The sequence below is a fragment of the Acanthochromis polyacanthus genome, chromosome 17 (genome assembly GCF_021347895.1).
Source record: "Acanthochromis polyacanthus isolate Apoly-LR-REF ecotype Palm Island chromosome 17, KAUST_Apoly_ChrSc, whole genome shotgun sequence".
In the NCBI taxonomy this organism is placed as follows: Eukaryota; Metazoa; Chordata; class Actinopteri; family Pomacentridae; genus Acanthochromis; species Acanthochromis polyacanthus.
The window spans coordinates 12,792,663-12,813,895 of record NC_067129.1 but is presented as its reverse complement, the minus strand read 5'-3'; the positions used below and the strand labels follow the sequence as shown (position 1 = coordinate 12,813,895).

The window sequence follows — 21,233 nt, the reverse complement described above, 5'->3', positions numbered from 1 at the left end:
ACATGAATCACTTGCATTTTTATATTTCATATTAAAGTAGATTCTAGCACTTTTAAGAATCCCATACATAGAGGCGTTTGGTCAAATCAGAACATCTGTAAGAAAATATGAGATTCAAAACATGTAAGCTTTGGACACATTCAAGTGCTTTCTCATGATTTCTTGATAATCAGTAATCAGTAAGTCAGAGGACGCCAGCTGAATGATAGTGATGGTAAATAATATATTTTTCATGCTCAGAAAAAAAAAGGTTTTGGGAGACATGCAAGTCTTGACGAAGCATGCATGATGCGCTCATTGATCTGATGAGAAAAGCATCGCAGCAGTACACAATGCATAAAGTAAAATCCTGTTAAAAGCTACACAAATGCAAATCTGCAGATTTAATCCTGTTCAATAAATTCAATCTATGCGGCCCATCTTGGATTATGTGCTGTTTTTCTGAATTCTGTGAAATCAGTTCAGGGACAAGCTGTGCCCTCGTTTTTGGATTTCCGTACTGTTGGACCCACACTCAGTGTTTGCAGTGGTGTGGAGTTGGAGCCCTGTAGTCGAAAATCTGTGTGATGCAGAATGATAAAAGATGTAAAAGATACGACTGTGGCGCTCAGCTGTTGCTATTAGTTTACATCTGTGAATATAAAGCTTTATCACACTTCACAAATTGGGCCACTTAAGTGTGATTTAAGAGCAAAAGCAGGCCTCTTTAATAAATCCCCCCTCCTTCCCTTCTGGTTTTGGCTTTTCTCTGCCTACTGCGTGATTCTTCGAAACGAGACATGGTGTGCGCGGAGAGCGGTGGGGCGGAGGGGGAGAGTTGGCTCTGGGTTGGTGAGAAAGGGAATCAAAATCTCATCTTCATGCTGGGGGTGGTACTTATAATCACTAATATTACAACTAGCATTCAAATGAATGACAGTTATATCTCTACCAGCTGATCATTTGAGCCAGCTAATAAAGAAATAATACTAATACCGTGAATATTTACAGCTCAGAAAAGGTACTCTATAATGTCTCTGCTTAATGTCTGTTTCCTCATGTGTCTTATTCTGTGTCTATTCAGCTGGGACCACATATATCTTTGGGAAAGGAGGGGCTCTTATCACCTTCACCTGGGCCCCCAACGAGCGGCCGAGCACCCGAGCCGACCGGTTAGCCGTGGGCTTCAGCAGTCAGCAGAAAGACGCCATCTTGGTGCGAGTGGAGAGCACCCATGGGCTCGGAGACTATCTTCAGCTGCACATAGTAAGGATAGAACTCTTTCAGGCTTGAAGCATAAATCCATCCATCCATTATCTATACACCGGTTAATCCTCATTAGGGCTGGAGTCTGTCCCCGCTGACTTAGGGCGAAGGCAGGTCACCAGTCACAAGCAATCACAGTCACATTCACACCTACGGACAATTTAGATTTACCATTTAAGCTCAGCATGTTTTTGGACTGTGGGAGGAAGCCGGACTACCCAGAGAAAACACGTGCATGCACAGGGAGAACATGCAAACTCCATGCAGAAAGATTCCGTTAAGGCAGAGACACAAACCAGGGATCTTCTAGCTGCGAGGCTAAAGTGCTAACCACAACACCACTGTGCAGCCTTTGAAGCATAAATAGGATGGAAGAAAAGAAAAAAAATGGTCTCACACTGTCGTGATGGATAAAAAACACTTGAAGGAGATTAAATATTAAACCTGTTATTCATATGACCCTCAAGGCAATCCTATGAATATTTGTGCACAATCCTTTTTCTGGTGTTGAAATGTTACATCTCCAAAATGTGGAGATACGTAGACAATAAATGTAAGAATGCAGAGAGATTAGTCTGTGAGTGTGGATTGAAGGAAGCATTGTATTTGTGATTGTAGTTGAAGTGTCAAAAAAGGACAAAAATCCTTAGATCTCATGAAAATCGGGGCAATGTGAAGTGGGCAGCTAAACGGAACAGTGCAATTAGTCCACTATGTCTGCAAACACAAGATAACAAATATTTAGATCCTTTTCAACCAGAGTCTGTATAGCGCCTGAGGAAATCAGTAAGCAACATTAATGAGTAAGTAGCTGGTGACTAATATTGTCATTTGGGTGAAAAAAAGAGCACACATTATTTAAAAAAAGACAAATTTCTTCTCTTCATATCAAGATGAGGCTGCTGCAGGTCGGACGAGTGCAAATGATGCTACAGAGTCACGCAAGCATTTCCAGGAGCAATTAAGCAAATGTTTTAATCATTAAAAGTGGTGGGGGAAAAAAAGACTGAGATAGACTCATGTTATCCAAAAGGTGAATATGTCCCTCCAGTCATGTTAAAGAAGGTGCAAAGAAACTATCTCAAATTTTCAAAAGTAAAGCTTGCTGTTGGAGTGCTGATACTCCAACCTTAATTAAAAGACATGAATATGACTAAACCTCTGACGGTCTATTTTTAAATTAAGTTTTAACTAGACTATGCCATTATTCTAATTTGGCACCAAAACATCACAGCTTGTATGATTCACTGATTAGCGCCATCCAAGTCCAAATATTGAGATGAAATAGGAATTAATAAAACTGCGACCAAATAAAAAAAGATGGAGCATGCGTCAGGTTTTTCTGGTGATAAACACATGTGGTTAAAAAAAATAAAAAAATCAAACGACTCCTCCGCAGCTGCCAGCAATGGTGTCTTTTCTGGTGGGAAATCAGCCTTTTTAGTATGTAGCCACAGGACAGGTGTGCCATGATGAAAACCAGAGGGGGAGATCTGTCAAATGTCTGCAAGTGGTGTAATAATTAAAATCACATCTGTTGTCAAAGCAGAGGACAAAAAAATTCATAACCAGAGCTACACCCTTACGAGCAGACGCTTTGTTGTAACCTGAAAAATGCTTCCTAAAAAAAAAAAAATCACAGACCTGGTTTTCAAAAGCATGTGGAGCATGTGGGGAGGTGTTCTCTTTATCCAGGAGTTTCCCAAATCATCAGGTCTCATCTTGAATTCTGTTGTGCAAATCAGCACATGGATGAACATGAAAGAAAAGAATAACACTGATGCTTTTTTGAAAAACTCATTTTTAAATAATAATAATAATAATAATACTTCAAATTTATATAGCGCTTTTTAGGTCACTCAAAGACACTTTTTCACAGCATATTGCTTGTTTCTGTCTCTGGTAGTTTAGACTTGTAATTCTGTTATGTTTAAGGTGTAACATTACACTTTTCCCGCCAAATCGGTGCATACCTTCACACTAACAGATATCCTGTATTTGTTCCATTCACTATTTCACACTGCTGTTGTGTATTTACCTTTACAGGAGAGAAGGTAAGGTAATAATTGGGACTTTTTTTATTATTTTATTAATTTTAAAACTGAAAGCTGCAATGTACTTGGAGTGTGTAAAGTTTAACAAGACACCTTGAACTGCTGCACCCCTCAGTTAGTTCTAAAAACCCAGACTGTCTAATTTAAATTGTATTTCCAGTATTAATACTGTGAAACTGACCTTGCCAGTCGCTTGTAAACGCAAAGACTGTTGCCTGCGTGCAAAGCCAGCTGAAAAGACTTTTTTTTTCTTTTTTTCCCAGCATCTGCCAAGTCCTTTGCACCAAGACAGATTGCTTAGTTTGACACCTTATTACCGATCAGTGGAGGAGAATCCAGAAGAGTTCAGAGGGTGTTAAGGTTGTCATTTTTAGTTTCTCAGCTAATCCTCATAATATAGCACCTTAGGTCGTCGGATCCTGTTATGCATCTATGTTTCTTGTTAATTCTACATTTTATCACACTCTGTTTCTCCCTTCTAATTGCTTGTGCTGACAAGGAAGGACTGTAAAAAAAAAAAACTAGGTGAAGATGGAAAGAAGCAGCACACCGATCAGAATAACACCGGCCGCCAGGGAGAGTTGGAAATAGTAAAGCAAACAAAAAGATATATGAGTTTTATCTGCTACAGGGATTCAGGCATTTCAGATGAGGGGCCTCAGAATAGTATTCACTGCTTATAATCTCCCTCAGATAACACGCTTTTTATTCAAAACTCCAAAATGATGAATAATCAGAGTGGAACTTCAGAACCGCGGACGATTGCTGCATTAGAATGGTCACGTGGTGAAACCGAAGATGTAACTTTGAACAAGCACCGGCTTCAAAGACCAATTATTCTGTACAAAAGAGACAAACCATCGCCATATTCGCTAGAGAGCACATTAGAGGGGCTAATGCTAGTTTCAAATGGTCGTGATTTTAATGAGTGACTAAAAGATAACACAAAAACAGAGCAGTGGTTGCACAAAATGGTGAATGGTGAAATGGAAGCAGTGTTTCAAAACACAGATGTACAAAAATGAATTTATTCAGCGTTGCTATTAATTATTAATTCTCATAATGTATCATTCAGGGCAAAGGTTTGAGAAATTTTGCTCCCAAAATCATATTCTGAGAAGGAAGATCTGAATAAATTTTCACCGAAATCTCATGGATGTGTATATTTCAGGAGGATTCTTTGAAATCTGTTTCAAATCTGGTACTTCCTGTGTATGTTGTTAAATATCATATAAAAGCAGACGAAAGCGCAATATTCAGCTTAAATGCAATTTCTTTTTCTCACAGACTGTGCGACTGCAATATTTTTTTCACAGTTCTAACTCAGGGCCCATAGTACACAAAATAGATGCCTTTGATCATTTGGCAAATATGTAAGAGTTCAAAGGATTATAGTGCCTTACTTATTATGATCTGTCACTTCCATGAAGTATAATCCTCCAAAAGGAAATAGACACTTTCCACTCAACTACAGTGTTTTCATTAACCACATACCGTTTTATATCATTGGAGCGATGATGGTGAAAACACACTTTGTCATTCCTCTGGGAATATGAAAGATGAGAAGTGTCTGTATTCCCAGCAGTGTTGTTGCAGGCTCCCACTCGCCTCTGAGGAGAAATCTCCAGTAAACCTGGCCAATACAGAGAAAGACAGTTGGCGGGTGACAAACTGAGACAGACAGATATGCTGGTCTTCTTAAAAGAATCATGATCTGTCCACTCTATGCTCCGTTTAAAAATGTATCAGGTGGAAGTGATGTCTCATCACAGAAGAATTGTCAGTGCCATAGTCCTTCAGGGTTTTCTTTTCCATCCAATCAAAAATAAATCCTTATTGTAATCCTTATAATTTGATATCCTTCTCCCCTAAAATGAAATAGACTGCAGATGAGATGAATATTGAGATCCCACATTGAAAAACTCCAGTGGGAGCAGAAAATACTCCATCAGATTTGATGTCAAGACAACCAGGTGGGAGACAACACGGCTTTTCAAGACGATATGCTTTATACCCAAATGGGCATTAAGCAGCGTCTTGCAAATAAGGAAAAAGTGAAGTGGATAGGCCAGGCTTTTGTTTACTAAAACGAGAGTGCAGTGGTGTTGCTTTGCCAGCTGTCAAGAGGTGCTTTGGGGGCTATTTCACAAACACGCTCCAAGACTGAGTAAGCAAAATAGAAGCAACTCTTTTGTTGAAGCTGTACGAAGCCCCGGGCAGACTGTTCTGGCCCTGGAGATTTTAATTGTTGTCCAGAGAACATGGGTTCAGTTTGACCTGAGGTCGCTCTGCCCTGTAGCTGCCTAATGACTACTCATCAGTTTGCTTCGTTGGAAGAGTAATTAAACCGTGGATAGCTGACTAGCTATGCTCTGCGGGCTAAAGCATATATGTAAACAAACAATATAAAAGATACAACTTGACAGATAATGTAAGGAATGTAAATTATGCATGTAAAAAAGGCGATCCTTTGCTTTTCAGCACACATTTGTATGATAAAATGTGGCTTAGCGAGGCCTAACACCCTGCTAACCTACAGTATCGCTGACTTTAATTAACTGACAGGCTCGGTGAGTAACTGTGAGTGGGTAGACATTTGTCAGAAAGGGGTTTCATCCTCTTTCTGACTTGTGTAAATTTGATTATCCCGCTGTAGCTCATGTGTCATAAATCAGTCACACACGACAGGTTTCAGGTGATTACAGAATTGAGAGAGATAACAATCCAAAAAGCTATCGACCTGCTGCTAACCTTCAGGTTGTGTTTGGAGATACAGTTCCTTTATTTAAAAGGAGTTTAAAGTCTGTATCTCAAGCTTAACATTATATTATTAATGGAACATTCAGGGTCTCTGAGGAGACTTAACACTTCCGTACTTAACACCAACCGTGTCAGCATGAATAATTATTTCAAATTCAAAGGTTTCTCGAATGATTTTACATATGATTAAAAAGCACCGAGGCAGGTTTTACATCACATAATAGCAGCCACCATCACGAAAACGGGTATTTTTGTCTACATATTTCAATTTTCGAGTTCGTAATGCAATATTGAAAGTAGGAGAGAAAGGGAGCAATCAGTCGCATAAAATGGTGCGGAATAAGCTGTGAAACTCTGAAATCAGGGAATCCAATTGCAATGTAAGGCTGAGTGTTGAAGATATTTACATAATGGCTGTAAGGCCAGTAAATATTGTGTGCATCATGCGCCATAGAGGACCAGGAGTTTGCAGAGTTTTATTTTAATAAAACACTGCACCAGTCAATTCCACTGTTTACTTCTTCTTCCCTCCCAGGTTGAAAGTGTGATACAGTGCAAGCAGCCACCCGAGTCGACGGTGTTTAAATACGAAGCTGCAGACTTTGTCCTTGACAAAGCTGATAGACACATGTTATGGGGGTGGAATTGCACAGCCTGTCACCTATGTGTGGAACATATGAGACATAAGATTCAACAGGCATTCGTTACATAATCACTTGACTGCTTATTAAATAAGTATGATGTAATTCGGTTTTCTGACTTTTATTGCAGCACCTTAACTTTAGGCTAGCAGGATGTGCCGCATTTCATTCCGTAATTACATACTTATTCTGTAATTTGTAGTTTTGTCAAAGTTCAAATCCAATCTAAGACGCCCCTGCATGGCTGTGTTCTGTTTCTCAGTGTCTCCTATAACTACATTAGCACTTTGACCTTGCATTGCATTTAGACTGACTGCAAGACAGCGAGTCCACAAAGGCTAGACGGGCACCGAGACCCCACGCGCTCTGTTTCCAATGTTTCTTATTAGTGCCACCCAAAGGCAAGCTTGAGAAGCAGCTTTGACCTTTGCAGAAGGTTGCAGAAGCAGGGAGGGGCTGACGGGGAGAGAAGTTGGTCAACCAAAAGAGAAACAGCAGGATTCTGTCAGGAGTGATCCACATCAGGAAACCTGAGCTGGCTGTTTAGGGGAAATGGCGCTGAACCCTAAAGATAGAACTAAACATACTGTCCATGTCACAAATGATGATGCTTTTCTGCTTAAACCAGGTTTCTGGCCTGACAAGTAGATAGAGATTCTCCAGTCTGCATTTTTTTTCTCAATATGAATATTCAAATGGGACTAAAAAGCCAAAAGAAAAGATAAAAGTAAGGGGAAAAACACATGCTGACTTCAAGATAAAACATTTGCTGTCATGTGAGATGGAAACTAAATATATATACAGAACTTTATTTATATATATATATCCTGTTACGATACTGGGACTTGTACCTGGATATCTGCATGCACAAAGGCTTTACATGTTAGGTGTATGATTTGCATGGAGCTGTGAGGAGAGCATCATATGACAGTGACAATATGACAGATGAGCTGCAAAAAAACTAAATAAATCCAGTCAACTATACCTATTTCCATGTTCAGCCCACCATGCTATTCTTCTGAGTTTTACATCATATTGCTGACAATGCCCAGCAGCAGTATTATGTGTGGCAGAGGGCCTCCAAGGTAATGGCGTGAAAACTCTCAGGTCAGGCCCAGAGCAGCAAAGGAAAGCCTCTAAGTAGGGTTAGCCCTGACATTTATTTATTTAAAGTAATTGCTAAATGAGTGTCCCTGTATTGGGTTGTCCTCAAACCCACGGGAGGAGGCTCGTCTTGCCTATATCTTTGTGTCATTTCTTTAATGACTCGCATTCATTCTTTGCTGTCTGCGTGCAGGATCAAGGAAAGATCGGTGTCATCTTCAACGTGGGGACAGATGACATCACCATCGATGAGCCCGCTGTCATAGTAAATGATGGCAAGTACCATGTTGTACGCTTCACACGCAGTGGTGGCAATGCCACTCTCCAGGTGGACAACCATCCAGTCATTGAGCGTTATCCACCAGGTAAGACTGATGACACAGACTATGAGGTTTCTGATGCATAGAGAGACAGCATGAACCATATGGATTAGCCAGAGAGGACTGCATGTCAGAAATAAATCACTGAATGAGCAGTTATGAAATATATTTGGCAAAGAACTGATTGGCAATTTGCCCAGTTACTTATTTTGATTCAGCTTTCCTGTCTAGTAATTTCATCAGTCTGTAAGTTATCTATTAAGTTGCTCCGCATATACAACTGAACATGCCATCCAGTATAAAAATATGATAATCTGAAAATGGATACATTTGCCTAAAGCTGTCTTTCTAAGTAGGTCTAGCTATGAAAGAGCTTTCATCAGCTGCTGCTGTATTTTCAGAGAGCCTAGTTAAGATGCATATGTGGCCCAACTGGGGTTTCTAGACCTTTCTTAAAGATGCGCTCAAGGGTGGAGTCTGCGTTTCTGAGAGGAATGGTTGATATTTAGGTAGTTAACACATTTAGATAATTAGTTTTTGTCAGATTCATCGTCTCTCTCGCTTACACGCCCCTCTTTCAATCCATTTCCCTTCCCTTTCGCTTTTCCCCAGTTCTGTGCACAAGCATGAACGTGCACAGGACACACTGGACGAGTGTTATGGATCAGTACAAGCCACTTTGTTTGGTTTCTATGTACCAACAAAGGATTTCTTTCAGCTCACACACAGAACAGACAGCTAGCAGACTGTGAGGAGATATTCACTGAATCTGACAAAAACTGTTGGGTTCCAATCGCTGACTCTACCTTTAAGTGTACTAATGTGGTTTGAGGACTGTATAAACCTAATACAACATTTATCATTACTGTGTCAACCTCAGGGCCCAGGTTAAAAGAGACAATACTGACTAAGGGTAAATCTGTTGCTGAAAAATTCTTGTTGACATTTAAAATATTGCGGCGATCATGCTCAATCTGTCCACTGAACAGTAACATCATGTAAACATCACTTTTTCATATTATACTATACTATATTCTTCTATAATCTGACAGTTATGTGTTCAGCTTTTTTGTTATGTTTTGTGTTTAAGTATATTTATCTTGTTAAATCCCAGATTCATCCCTTTTAGGAAAATTTCCGTAACCCTCTGAGCCACATGCAGTTTCTGGGCTTTTTTTTTTTTTTGCTCCTGACACATTTATTCTCACGGTAGACTCATTTTTCACTGCAATATAAAGTCCTGCACCTCTGCAGAAGTGGCACATCTTTTGTGCTGTATGACATAGTAATAATGCCATAAGGCACAAAAGAGACCAAATGCAAGAAAGAAGATAAAATTCTTTATTGTAATCGTTATGTACTTATTTAACAAAATTTTTAACAACCTAGATTCAACATGAAAAACATTCTTCCACACTGGAATACAAAATAGTGTCTCTACATATGGTGCATATTGAACTACATGCACATTTAAACTGTTTAAATACTTGTCTATTATCTGCTCTGTGTAAATGCAGCCTCTAGTTCAACCCAGTTAAGGTGAAAATTCCTCAAATTTTTGACACGACTGTTGGTTGCATTGCATCACTAATGACTTCTCAGTTACACAGAGGAAGTCAGAATTTTTTTTGCTTTTTGCAAAATATGGTTATAGCAAAAACTTTGGAATATGATGATTTATAGCTTAGATTTGATTTCAGATGGTACCACACATCACTGATGAGTAGTTTAAGGGATAAAAATGTTGTAGATCTATAAAAATGTTCTGTTGTGACAGCTTCTGGCTCTGGTAAATGATTCAGTTCATTTTTTTTCAACATAACCTGCCTCTTAAACATACTGGAAGGTTTTGGGGGTTCAGAGGCTTACCCTACATAGACCTCTCCACCAATATAGCAAAACAAACAAACAAACATCATACATAATGCAATCATGACCGGCTGCGCTTTAACCTGTTCTAACCCAATCAACCAGTTAACCTTATTCAGAACAGGTGCACCAGCTGCACAGCGGGAGGAAACCAAGTCCCCTCTCTGCTTCCCAGCTGGTGCTCAAAGCGCACACGCATATGCCGCAGTTGTACATAAATCAAAATAGTATAATAGAGACGGCCATGTGTGCACCTTTCTGTCAGCTTCCACTCGGTAATCAGTGAATTTGAATCATTTCAAATGGTAAATGACTGAAGTGCATCGCCGCAATCATAAATAAGGATCCTTGTTGCTGCTGCAAGAGAGTGTACCTCACATAGGCGATAATTACGAGTATAATAAAACACTGCTGATTGTTTTTGGCTTTAAATAGAAATCAAACAGCATGAGGTAAGGTATAATATGCAATGTACTTCCATTTGTTTAAGACACACCTCCTGCAGCTCTCCAACAGTTTGATGAATTGTCACTTATTTAAAAATCTGCTCGATATTAAATCAAAGTGTAAAAACACTAGTCTAGGTAAGCTTCGTTTTAACGTCATGTACTCTGCCTCCTTCTTCATGTTACTCAGTAATCCTAATCCTTTTTATTCATCCATTGCTATTTCATGTTCAACAACATAGGTGACTTTGAACAGCTGTTATGTTTTATTCATTTCTATCTATTGTTTTACATTTGTATTAATTATATGCTGGGTAAACATGTTTGCAAATAATCTTTTCCTGACACATGCTTATACACAGAATAAGGTGCCTTACACATATAGCAATTTATCTATAATCACAACAAGGATTTACTGCTTGTAAAGTCTGTGAAACGTTGCAGCTGATTTGAAGCTCTTCAGCGCTGGACTTAATTAAGAATATTTGTTGGCCTAATATTAACTGGACTCTGCTGTTGTCCAGAAACAAGTCATGCTGTTGTTATCATATATTTCCTGTTGGGGTTTTTAATTTGATTTATCACTTGTTTGTGTCTGCATGTGTTAAAAAGAGAGCTGAAGCCCTGTCAGCTTTAAGCCCTGATTTCCATCTTTTCAACAGCTGTTATGTAATGTTTGTTCTCTGCTGGAGTGCTAAAACGTCTTTAAATCATGCATAAATACAGAACACCAATTGGTTGTTTTTTTCAGAATATAACAACTACAATTCCCATGACTCTTTAATGTTGACATCAATATGTCATGGGAGTTACAGTTAAAACAGTGTATTTATATCATGCAATGTGTTATAAATATATATTGTAGAACTGAAGTGAGATGGGACTTCAGCTCTCTGTCTCTGGTCAAATTCAAAGGCTAATGTCTGTTTTTGCTCTTACTCCAGATTGAATATTGTTGTCTAAATATTGTTTTCTTGATTGTCTCTGTCGAATATTTTATGTGTTTCTTATGTTAACCTGAATTAACATCTATTTTTTATCAAGTACTTAAAATCTTTTTTGCTGTTATTGATATTCATTGAAGGTTATTCTTTGCTAAAACAATAGCTAAATAAGTCTAACTAGTGTAGCACATTATAAATAGCCTAAACATTACTCTAATTAGCATTAACACTGTAATAACTAGATAACACTAAGTAAAGCACAAGTTTCTTTTAACTCACAGCTGGGTTAAAATTGATAACTTGTTAAACCTGTTAGCCGTTATAACATTGTTTCTAACCATGTGATCTTTCAGCTTGCAGACTTTAACCTTTAATCTGTCTCTCCAAATTCTTTGAAGGACACTATGATAATGAACGACTGGCTATTGCTAGACAAAGAATGCCATACAGACTTGGTCGGGTAGTTGACGAGTGGCTACTCGATAAAGGTAAAAATTAATTGATTAATTAATTAACCCTTGAAATAACCACTAAATAACCTTCCCCTCCATGAGAGGTGCAGTGCCAGAAGACAAGGGTGACAAGGATTGGGTTGTATCTTTTCTATTTTAATTGGACACTTCTATTGGCTGTGGATTCTGATGGCCTCCATGTAGGTTCAAGTGGAAAATAAGTGTGAAAGCAGGTGATTCTTGCCATTTATTTTGTCACCCTTACACCTTGTGGAAAATCTGCACCTTAACAAAGATTTTAAACTAAATTAATTAAACGCACATAACCTTTGTCTAACCTTCTATCATCCCTCTTAACTACTGTGTGTAATTAGATGCTGTGTGTAATTATTCTACATAAAAGCCATTAAACTGCTGTGTAACATTTTCAGTGAAATTATCATGTGGCATAACCTGAGCACGGCTCGAGCTTTTAATACCTGAACATTTTAAACCATAGCGCGTGGATGTCATCACACTGGGGAACTTGTTTTCCCTCTTTCGTGTTCCTTGTAACCTTGTGTAGCCTTGTATAGTACTACAACCACCATGTCAGACTTCCAAGCTGAAGTTTTTTGCTGCAACAAAACAGCCCTGACAGCCTGTTAAAGCAGATCACTGTTTGCAGCCATTAACTTTGCTAATAAGTATTCTCCTGAGATGAGCCCATTACTGCAGTCCTCCTCTGATGTAACACTGCTTATCAGTGCAGCTGCTGACAATGGTGCTGTTAGATATCATTGCCCCTTTCAGGAGGTGAAACAATTGGACGAGAGGGAACCCAGAGCAAAGCATGTTTTAATGGCTTAATGGCTGATAAAGTCAGTAGGAGGAGGGAGTTTAACTTTTACTGTCATTTAGCTGTACACAGACTGCCAATTTAATAATTCTCTGTATAAAAAAAAGAGCCATAAGACATGCATCCTCGCACCATCAATTTTAGAGCTAAGACATAAAAAACTGTCCTGGAAAAACATCTGTCCTTTTCCCCACAGACAGTTTGCTAATTTAATCTGTGATATTCCAAAACCTTTGTCTTAACAAAACACATAAATAGACTCCTAAACAGGCCTCCCGTTGTAGCCTGCATGTGTGAAGTCAAAATGATAAACTAACCTTCCCTTTAAAGTCTAAATCAGCCTTTAAACTAATTCCTATCAATGTCTATAATCACTCAAGCCACCTGGTTCAAATGATGCGCCTGTGCAAAATCTCCCATATGACCTCTCTATGTCTGCTCTGCCATTCTCTCCCTTTTGTTTCGACCTTTTCTATGTCTCTGTCTGACTTTAGGGAGACAGTTGACCATCTTTAACAGCCAGGCAGCCATTAAAATTGGCGGCCATGACAAGGGTCGGCCCTTCCAGGGTCAGATTTCTGGGCTCTACTACAACGGCCTGCAGGTGCTCAAACTGGCAGCAGAAAATGATCCCAGTGTGCAGGTGGAGGGGAACCTGCGCCTGGTCGGAGACTCGCTCTCCGTGCTGACCACCGACACCACCTCGGCCACTCCGCTGGCAGTGTCCGATATGTCCACCACGATCATGGAGACCACCACCACTATGGCTACGACCACCACCCGGAGGCAGCGCTCACCCAGCCTCAGGGAAAGCATCTCAAAGGTCAGAGAGTTTCAAGGAATATGTGGGGAGACTTGGATGGTGATTTGCTGACAACTGGACAACTGGGAGTTAATTGGCTAGTTGCTTGAATAAAGGATGTTTTCACTTTTTCCCAGGAGGTAAAAGTGATTTTAAAACACCTCTATCACAGAGTTACCATGTTTTAATTAAGTAGGTTTGTAGAGATGAGATACTTTGTGGTGTTTTTTCGACTATACTTTTTATTGTTTCCCACACCTTTCTGAGAATCTAAATTGATATTCTATTTTCTTTAAGTATTAAAACGGGTCCGGTTATTCTTTAGAACCAAAGATTAGCAAAAACAAATGCAAAAATGCCAAGACAATCCATATTAGTTCATACAAACACATATAACCCTTTATATTTTGTGTCATTTTCTAGTTTGTTTACCTACATTGTGCCAAAGTAATACATTTGACAGACCTCTAAATTCTCTCAACCAATATTTATCTTTATCGTCAAAAGTATGATTCATATGAGACTGTTACGTCCCCAAGAATAAGGGGATGAGGGGAGTAACAAATATAAAAAGAAACAGATACAGAGGCAGGAAAATTGACTGTGTTACATCAGCAAAAAAAAACGAATTTCAACACAAAGCAAGCTTCATAGTACAAAGCTGGTCACACTATCACACAGTCCTTTTACCATTAGACACGTGGCCTAAAGAAGAACGCGAGACACCAACACCACACTCTGGCAGCTGATCTGGCCCACTGGCCACGATGATCAGGTTGGCTCATCTTTTAACCATCCCTGCTGATTGTAAGGAGCCACAGGTGCACCTAGCCATCCCACCGGGGGTAACCTAGGAACACGGAAAAGAGAGGAAAAAAAACACAGCCTTCCGTACCTACTCAAACACACAACGGAACGTAACAAAAACCAAGTGTGTGCCTTGCCATAATAAATTTAATCTGCAGGCTAACCAGAAAAAAATAGGGCAGAAGTGGTTCCTCTGCTATTATACGTCCTGTACAAGTGTAAAATAACTCACCTGGATCCTTCATGCTTTTTCAGTCTCAGTGTTGCTTGTCACATTCTGCTCATAATTGGAATTCGTTTTCTATTAATCCTTTATTAGTGTGCAGTTTGAAGTTTAACTGTGTCAGTCTGTGCAAATAAAAGAACACAATCACACAACCAAGGACAATCAGATAGAACATCTGACTCTTTGGTTCCTCTCTACACTTGCAGCAGGCATGGCATTAGCTGTAGAAAAATGACCCTAGTTCATTCATTAAAGTTTGAAACTTTTTTCCAAAGTGAAATATCACGAACATTTAACTGAGCTTCTTTATTCCTTTTTTTCCCCCCGTTTTAATTGGTAATCAAGACAGAAGTTGATGTTAAAGTTTGAAACAAAAACTCTCCACATATGAGCGCAATTACCCCTCTAGACATTGAACAAAAAAATCTGTATGACACACCAACTTATTTCTAACCGCAGCATCCACTAGCCACTGTAGACTTGAAGGATTCTGCTACAGGGAGATCAGTAAAAACCTTAAAAAGTACAATTCATATATAACTATCTTTATATAGTGTCAGGATTAGGAACATTTATACTTTAGAGTTCAATTTGAACTATTGCAACTATTTCAGAATGTACTTTTTTTATTAAAAACAATGAAACAAAATCGAAAAATAGACTTAACTTGTCCAACAATCCAAGGGCCCAAAGATATTACTGATACTGGAAAAAACAGGGACTCTATTCTACAGTTATTTTACTATTTACATTTTAATCTGTTTCCATATACCTGCTCTGTGTAAGCAAAGCTGCAGTTCAGCTGAGTTAAGCCAAAACGCTCCTGAATTTTGGACACAGCTGAGACTTCTAATGGCTTTATGTTTTGCTAAGGAGTGTCGAATTACTATTTTTTTACATAGTGTGGCTCCTGCAAACAGCAACAATGGCTAATTCTTGAATGGTACATGCAGAATATAGGTAAATAGATGAAATATCACAATTTTAAGGTTAGGTTTGGACAAATTTTCTGATTAAGCAGCACTTCACACATGATACATTTGCACACCATCAGAAGTTGAAAATCTGATGTCTCAGGGTGGTCACTGGTTATTTTTTAAAAGACAACATGCCCTTTAAACCTGCCAGCAGGTTCTGGTTTAGTGAGTTAAAGAACTTCACCACTGCCTCTGCAAATAAAACTACATTTTTCAGTACATTTCTATTTCAGTTTCCCTAAAATTGCCTTTCATTTATCTTCAGTTTATCCCACTAAGTCCATTAGTAAGCCATCTATTCCAATCCCCTCTATACTCAGAGTCCACTGTGAATCCTAAAATCTCATTTAGACATATTAAAGATCTGTTTTAACATGTGGTAATCTTCTGTGTTTTTTGCTAAATTTACACAAAAGAATAGTACAAGAGCAAGTTATATCAAATTAAAGGGAAACAGCACTTAGTCTTCTGAGAATCCCTTTCAGTAATATCTTTACTTTGTTCATACGTAAAGTCTGCACAGGGGTAGAGAATAAAGAGCAGCTGCATATGGGCTCATGTCGAACTTGTAGTCTTAGTAGTTTTGCTCCAAGCGAAAAACATTAATGTGGTACTGTGCTGCATTCTGCAGGTTTTCTTCAAATAGGACAGTCTGAGAACGCAGTCAAAAAAAAACCTGACTGCAAATGTAGATGATAGAACTGTGTGGGCTGTGATTTACTTTAAAAACAATACATTTTATACCTTTTCTTTCAGCCTCAGAACTCTGATGATATTTTGGTGGCGTCAGCTGAGTGTCCAAGTGATGACGAGGATCTGGAAGAGTGTGAACCAGGAACAGGTGGGTCAGCCATGGCAAAAAGATGGTAGTTGCTGCTAGTAATGTTGTTTTTACCCAGCATTGTACACAGAATGCACCGTCAGAAAAGCAACTCTCTCCTCTCAGTTTGAGGTTTCTACAGCTATCTTCCATTCATTTATTCAGGCATTCTGTCAGCCAGCTGTCCTCCTTTGGATAGTTGTCACAGACTCAACTGGAGACCATCTTGTGATAAGATCACACCAGCCATAACACCTACCAACATGCAGACGCTCCGACCTATGAGTCCTCAGTAGTCATTACTACATTGTCATTGAGTACTCAGATCTCATGGGTCAGACCACACCCATCTTCATCACACCCTACTCCATCTTCATTTTTATCTACACACCTATAAAATTAAATGGCTGCATTCTGTGACACTGTCATGTTGACAAAACCTATCCACAGACATAATAATCACCTGCCAAACTGCTCAAAACCATTTTGCCATGATCAGACATGATGCTATTGCAGCTGTTTGAGTTTATACATACGTCTGCATCTGGCTAAATTTGAATCAAAGAAGGTCTTTGTGGAGTGTACTGCACTCATTAAGCGTGAATGACTGTAGAGGAGGCTTGTGACGGAAACAAGCTGTGGAACTTAAGAATGAGTCTGCCCTTATTATGGGTGCCTCAATTATTAATATGACCTTATCAGAATTGTTTGTTGTTGGCTCGCCCTGCAAAGTGTGACTCAACTAATGATGAAAGAGAACCTAGTGGCCATAAATATCTGTATAAGTGCAGACTGAAATATTCCTCCACAAGCACGAGACATTCTGACCGAAGAGACAGATCAAAGATGTATATTTACACAGTATACATATATAGGAGATTATATTATATGGCAAGAAATCTATATCCATATAATGATTAAAAATATTCATGAGGCATTGTTTGCTTTCAGCAGGGCATAGTATTGTGTGTGTGATTCCTTTATACAATAACCTGTCTGCTCTCTTGTCATCCCCTAACCTCAGCTTACAGAAGTGCATACAGCAGCATGGCAATTTTATTTACTGCTCTTTTGTTTATGATGTGCTCTTCATTCTGCTGCCGCCTTTCAAGGGTCATCTTGTCTGTTTGTGTCTGCATGTGAGCTTCTCTATGTTTTTGCTGTATTATATTTTGAAATTGCGCACACCCACACATCGACTGCATATAAAAACCGAGAGCTGCATACCTTCAAGACAGCGTCACGATGGTTTTTAATTAGTTTTTCTCTATTTGTGCCAAATGTTGATGTAATTAACCTTGCATTATAGAAATCGGCATAATATGTGCCATCACTATAAATAATATCACTGATAAGCCAGCTAATATTAGCCTAATTCCTCAGCAGTAATCTACATAATGAGCAGATTGTGCCTCCACCTTAATGAGCACAACTGTTCAGCCAGAATTTTTCAGTTTTAATGTTGTTCTAATTTAGGATCCCCTACCTTTTCTGTTTCCTTTCTAGGAGGTGAATTAGTGTTGCCTATAATAACAGTGGATTCCCTTGAGCCCCCATCCATCGCCACCCGTTACCCCGTCATCCCTCCTCCTCCCACCCTCCTCTCCCCACTTGAAACCACCAAAGAGTCCCTGATACTCCCTCCTCACCCTTCCTGCCCCCCGGACCAGGAGGACTGCGGTGACCCTGTGGAGGTTTCGGCCTTCGGCTCTGGGGAGATGACGGAATCCGATGACGAGGACTTTTACAATAATAACTCCCCTTTGGTCACTGACAGGACAGTCCTTCCTCCACCTCCCGCCGCTGGTGAGGGTGGAGTCCAGAAACCCCGCCCCCTACCTCCTTTTGTTCCCACCACCAACCCCGACCAGCTCCACATTCCCGCAGGCAAAATGAACACCCGTGACCAGGTGCTTCTGCCCCCTGCTCCTCCATCATCCCGAAACACACCAGGACTAACTTACCCACCCAATTTTCCCCATGTGCCCACAGCCAACCCCACAGCCTCTGATGAAAAGAGCCAGCCTGGTGCCGTGGAGGTGATCAGGGAGTCCAGTAGCACCACAGGGATGGTGGTTGGTATCGTGGCTGCTGCTGCTCTCTGCATTCTTATCCTCCTCTATGCCATGTACAAGTACCGGAACCGGGATGAGGGCTCCTACCAGACAGACCAGAGCCACAATTTTGCCAACAACTCCACTGTGGAGGGCAACGGAGCAGTGGTCAAGGACAAAAGCACAGCAACGGCCTCTGTGGCAAAGGCCATCACAAAGGGCAAAAAGAACAAAGACAAAGAATACTACGTCTGAGAACGGAGAAGGAGAGTTGGCGAGTGTGGACTGAGACAAGAGGGCGAGAGAGAATGCTTTCGTTGTGCTCCCCTATTTTGTCAGGTTGACTATCAGACAAATTTCAGAGGCCACCAAAAGAAACAACTGCACAAAGTAACTGTATCTTGCTTTTACATTTTTTCTCAAAAATCAAGGTTGCCCAGCTCCTATTAGTGGTAAATTCGTATATACGGCACAAGATTTGACTCATCCTCTGTGTCACGACGTGCACTCAGTCTGCATCCACCGATTCTTTATTAGTGTGTCATTTTTTTTTATGTTTTTAATGAGGTAGGAGGAGGCATATCCACTTTGGCTTTGTATATAGCATGGATATGGCACAGTGAAGAGTGCTGAGAACATCCGGTTTCTTTGTACTTGTTTGTAATGCTCTATCTCAAGTCTCAATGTCAACATGCTGATATATGAGGCAGAGCAGGCCAGTTATTGAATTTTTATGGCAGATGAGCAGAGAGCGCCCCAGTCATCCTGACTACACTCAAAGAGAGAGCCTTTATTTGGATAAGACGTCATCTCTGCAGCCTCCATGTCATGTCATGTGGTTTTAAAACTCCCCAATCATTCTGCCTCTGTCCACGGGAGATGGTATTATTGTACGTTGCTGATGGAGTACCATAAATGAAGCAAGATATTTAGGCGTCCTGGTGAAAAATACTGCATCTTAATAGGATTATTTGATCACGTAATATACTCCGGTCAGTGAACCTTATCGTATGATGGATCAGAAACACTATCTATGTGAGATTTCACAGTCGATGTGCCATGCCATTCCAAGTAGGGATAATTGTGAACAAGTGAGTCCACACCAGTGAAGGTATTTCTCTGTAAACACTGCTTGTATGTACATATAGAGATTAGCAGATTGGATGAAGCATTGTGTATGCAGGGAAGGTATGAAGAAGAAAAAAACACCCAAGATGCTCGGCCCCCTTCACAGCTTTCACGACGTCTAAACTGTCGCAGTCCGAACTTCACAGGAATTTTCAGGAACACAGAATCACACGAGAGGAAGTGTTTCTGACCGCTTCTTGGAAAGAGAGAATCGACGCACCTCACCACCAGAGGCTGGCTCACTCATGATCTTTTCTTTCCTCTAAACTGTCATGGGATAATTCAGAAGCACACAGAAAATGTAAACATATCTTTCAGACATAGGTATTCCTTGTAAAGCAGCCAAACATGTATTGTTTTTTCTATCAGTTATTAAAAGACTATTCTATGAGATGAATAATTGAAGATTTGTGAACTGTATTGATATTTCTCTGATATTTCGATGTATCTTGTTACCACTCCTCTTAACACATTACATTTTAGATTGCCTTTACTTAAAATCCGGACAAAAAGCACACTTTCCTCTGATAGCTGCAAATCTCGTTTTTATTTCATTTTATTTTTTATTTACAGACCAGATTATGCAGAGAAAAACACAAGGTTGGAAAAAACAAATGTTTGGTTTTGTTGCATTGTGCATTTTATATGTGCTGAATCTGTTACTCAATGGATCTGATAATATAAAGCCATTTTCTCTGTTGAGTTATTTATTCATGCTCTGTGATTTCCTGTTATTTTTTATGGAAGTGCCATTCAACATGAGCTGCTCAGCGCTCAGAAAATATACCATTCCTCACTCATTGCTATTGTATAGTGTTCATGTGAAATGGATCTTAATATGTGTACAGAACGTGGATAAAGATGAAATACACTTGATTATATACTTTGTACACACCTGTGTTGTGTATTGCTTCCTGTAGATTCCCCTTGTTCGGCTTTTATTCGTGGATACAAATATTCTAGAGGCGCACACTGAAAAGTTTGTAGGTGAGAACATATAGTGAACTCAAACTGACAAAAAAAAAAGGATTCCAGGTGACAACTGTGGTATATATCAAGGTTATATTATGTAAGTGCTGATTCCTTTCATCTATCTACTCATGATTAAGCTTGGGAACAAATGATTCTTTTGGGTTTGGAGAAGCAAAATATATTCACAGTGATGTAATTCTGCAAAGGCCATTTTGCTAACAAGATAAGTTGACATGTTAAACATGAAGAAACGGCATTTCACACAAATTGCAGGTCATGAAATGTGTTAAAAATGTGTCTTACACTTGCGTTTCATCATCATTTTCTCTCCCTTTCCTCTCTCTTGCTCACTCTCCCGCTTTTGGATGCTGCGTAGTTCTGGTGTGTTAGTAATGCCTGGATGTCCATTATGTATTATGAAACAAAATGTTTTTTCTATACCTGACACTGCTGCTGCTGCTGTCTAGTTCAGGTCTCAATTGAAATCGAAAAGGCTGGACTTCATTAAGGAGGATTTTGACATGTGAAGTTGAAATATTCCACATTTTTGAACCAGCTGACCTCGTGTCTGGGATGCTACAGTGTGATAAGATCAGGTCTCACTTGTGGCCTTTCCTGCAAGTGATATCTCAGGCTTTCACATTGGAAAGCCTATGCAGCAAATTTGTGGCTACAATCTTCAAGACAGAGAATGTTTTAACAAAAGATGCTATCAGATTTAAATATGATAGATGAGGGAGCTGAAGTTTTAGGAGGCTGACCCATATTGAGGGA

At 39.6% G+C, this 21,233-nt stretch overlaps 1 protein-coding gene across 13 annotated transcripts in view; it reads left to right on the top strand.

Annotated features, from left to right (window-relative positions):
* The window catches only part of LOC110948798 (neurexin-2-like), a 126,321-nt gene extending 105,944 nt beyond the window's left edge, over positions 1–20,377 (top strand). For 9 of the 13 annotated variants that reach the window (XM_022190501.2, XM_022190502.2, XM_022190500.2 and 6 more), the window contains 6 exons: positions 1,064–1,245; positions 7,998–8,169; positions 11,782–11,871; positions 13,168–13,496; positions 16,242–16,326; positions 17,812–20,377. In XM_022190501.2, the coding sequence (XP_022046193.1) occupies positions 1,064–1,245; positions 7,998–8,169; positions 11,782–11,871; positions 13,168–13,496; positions 16,242–16,326; positions 17,812–18,614 (1,661 nt within the window). In that variant the 3' untranslated portion in view covers positions 18,615–20,377. The remainder of the gene's footprint in view (positions 1–1,063; positions 1,246–7,997; positions 8,170–11,781; positions 11,872–13,167; positions 13,497–16,241; positions 16,327–17,811) is intronic. The other 4 variants (XM_051938098.1, XM_022190507.2, XM_051938096.1 and 1 more) reach the window with 1 other exon arrangement.
* The last annotated feature ends 856 nt before the right edge of the window (positions 20,378–21,233 follow it).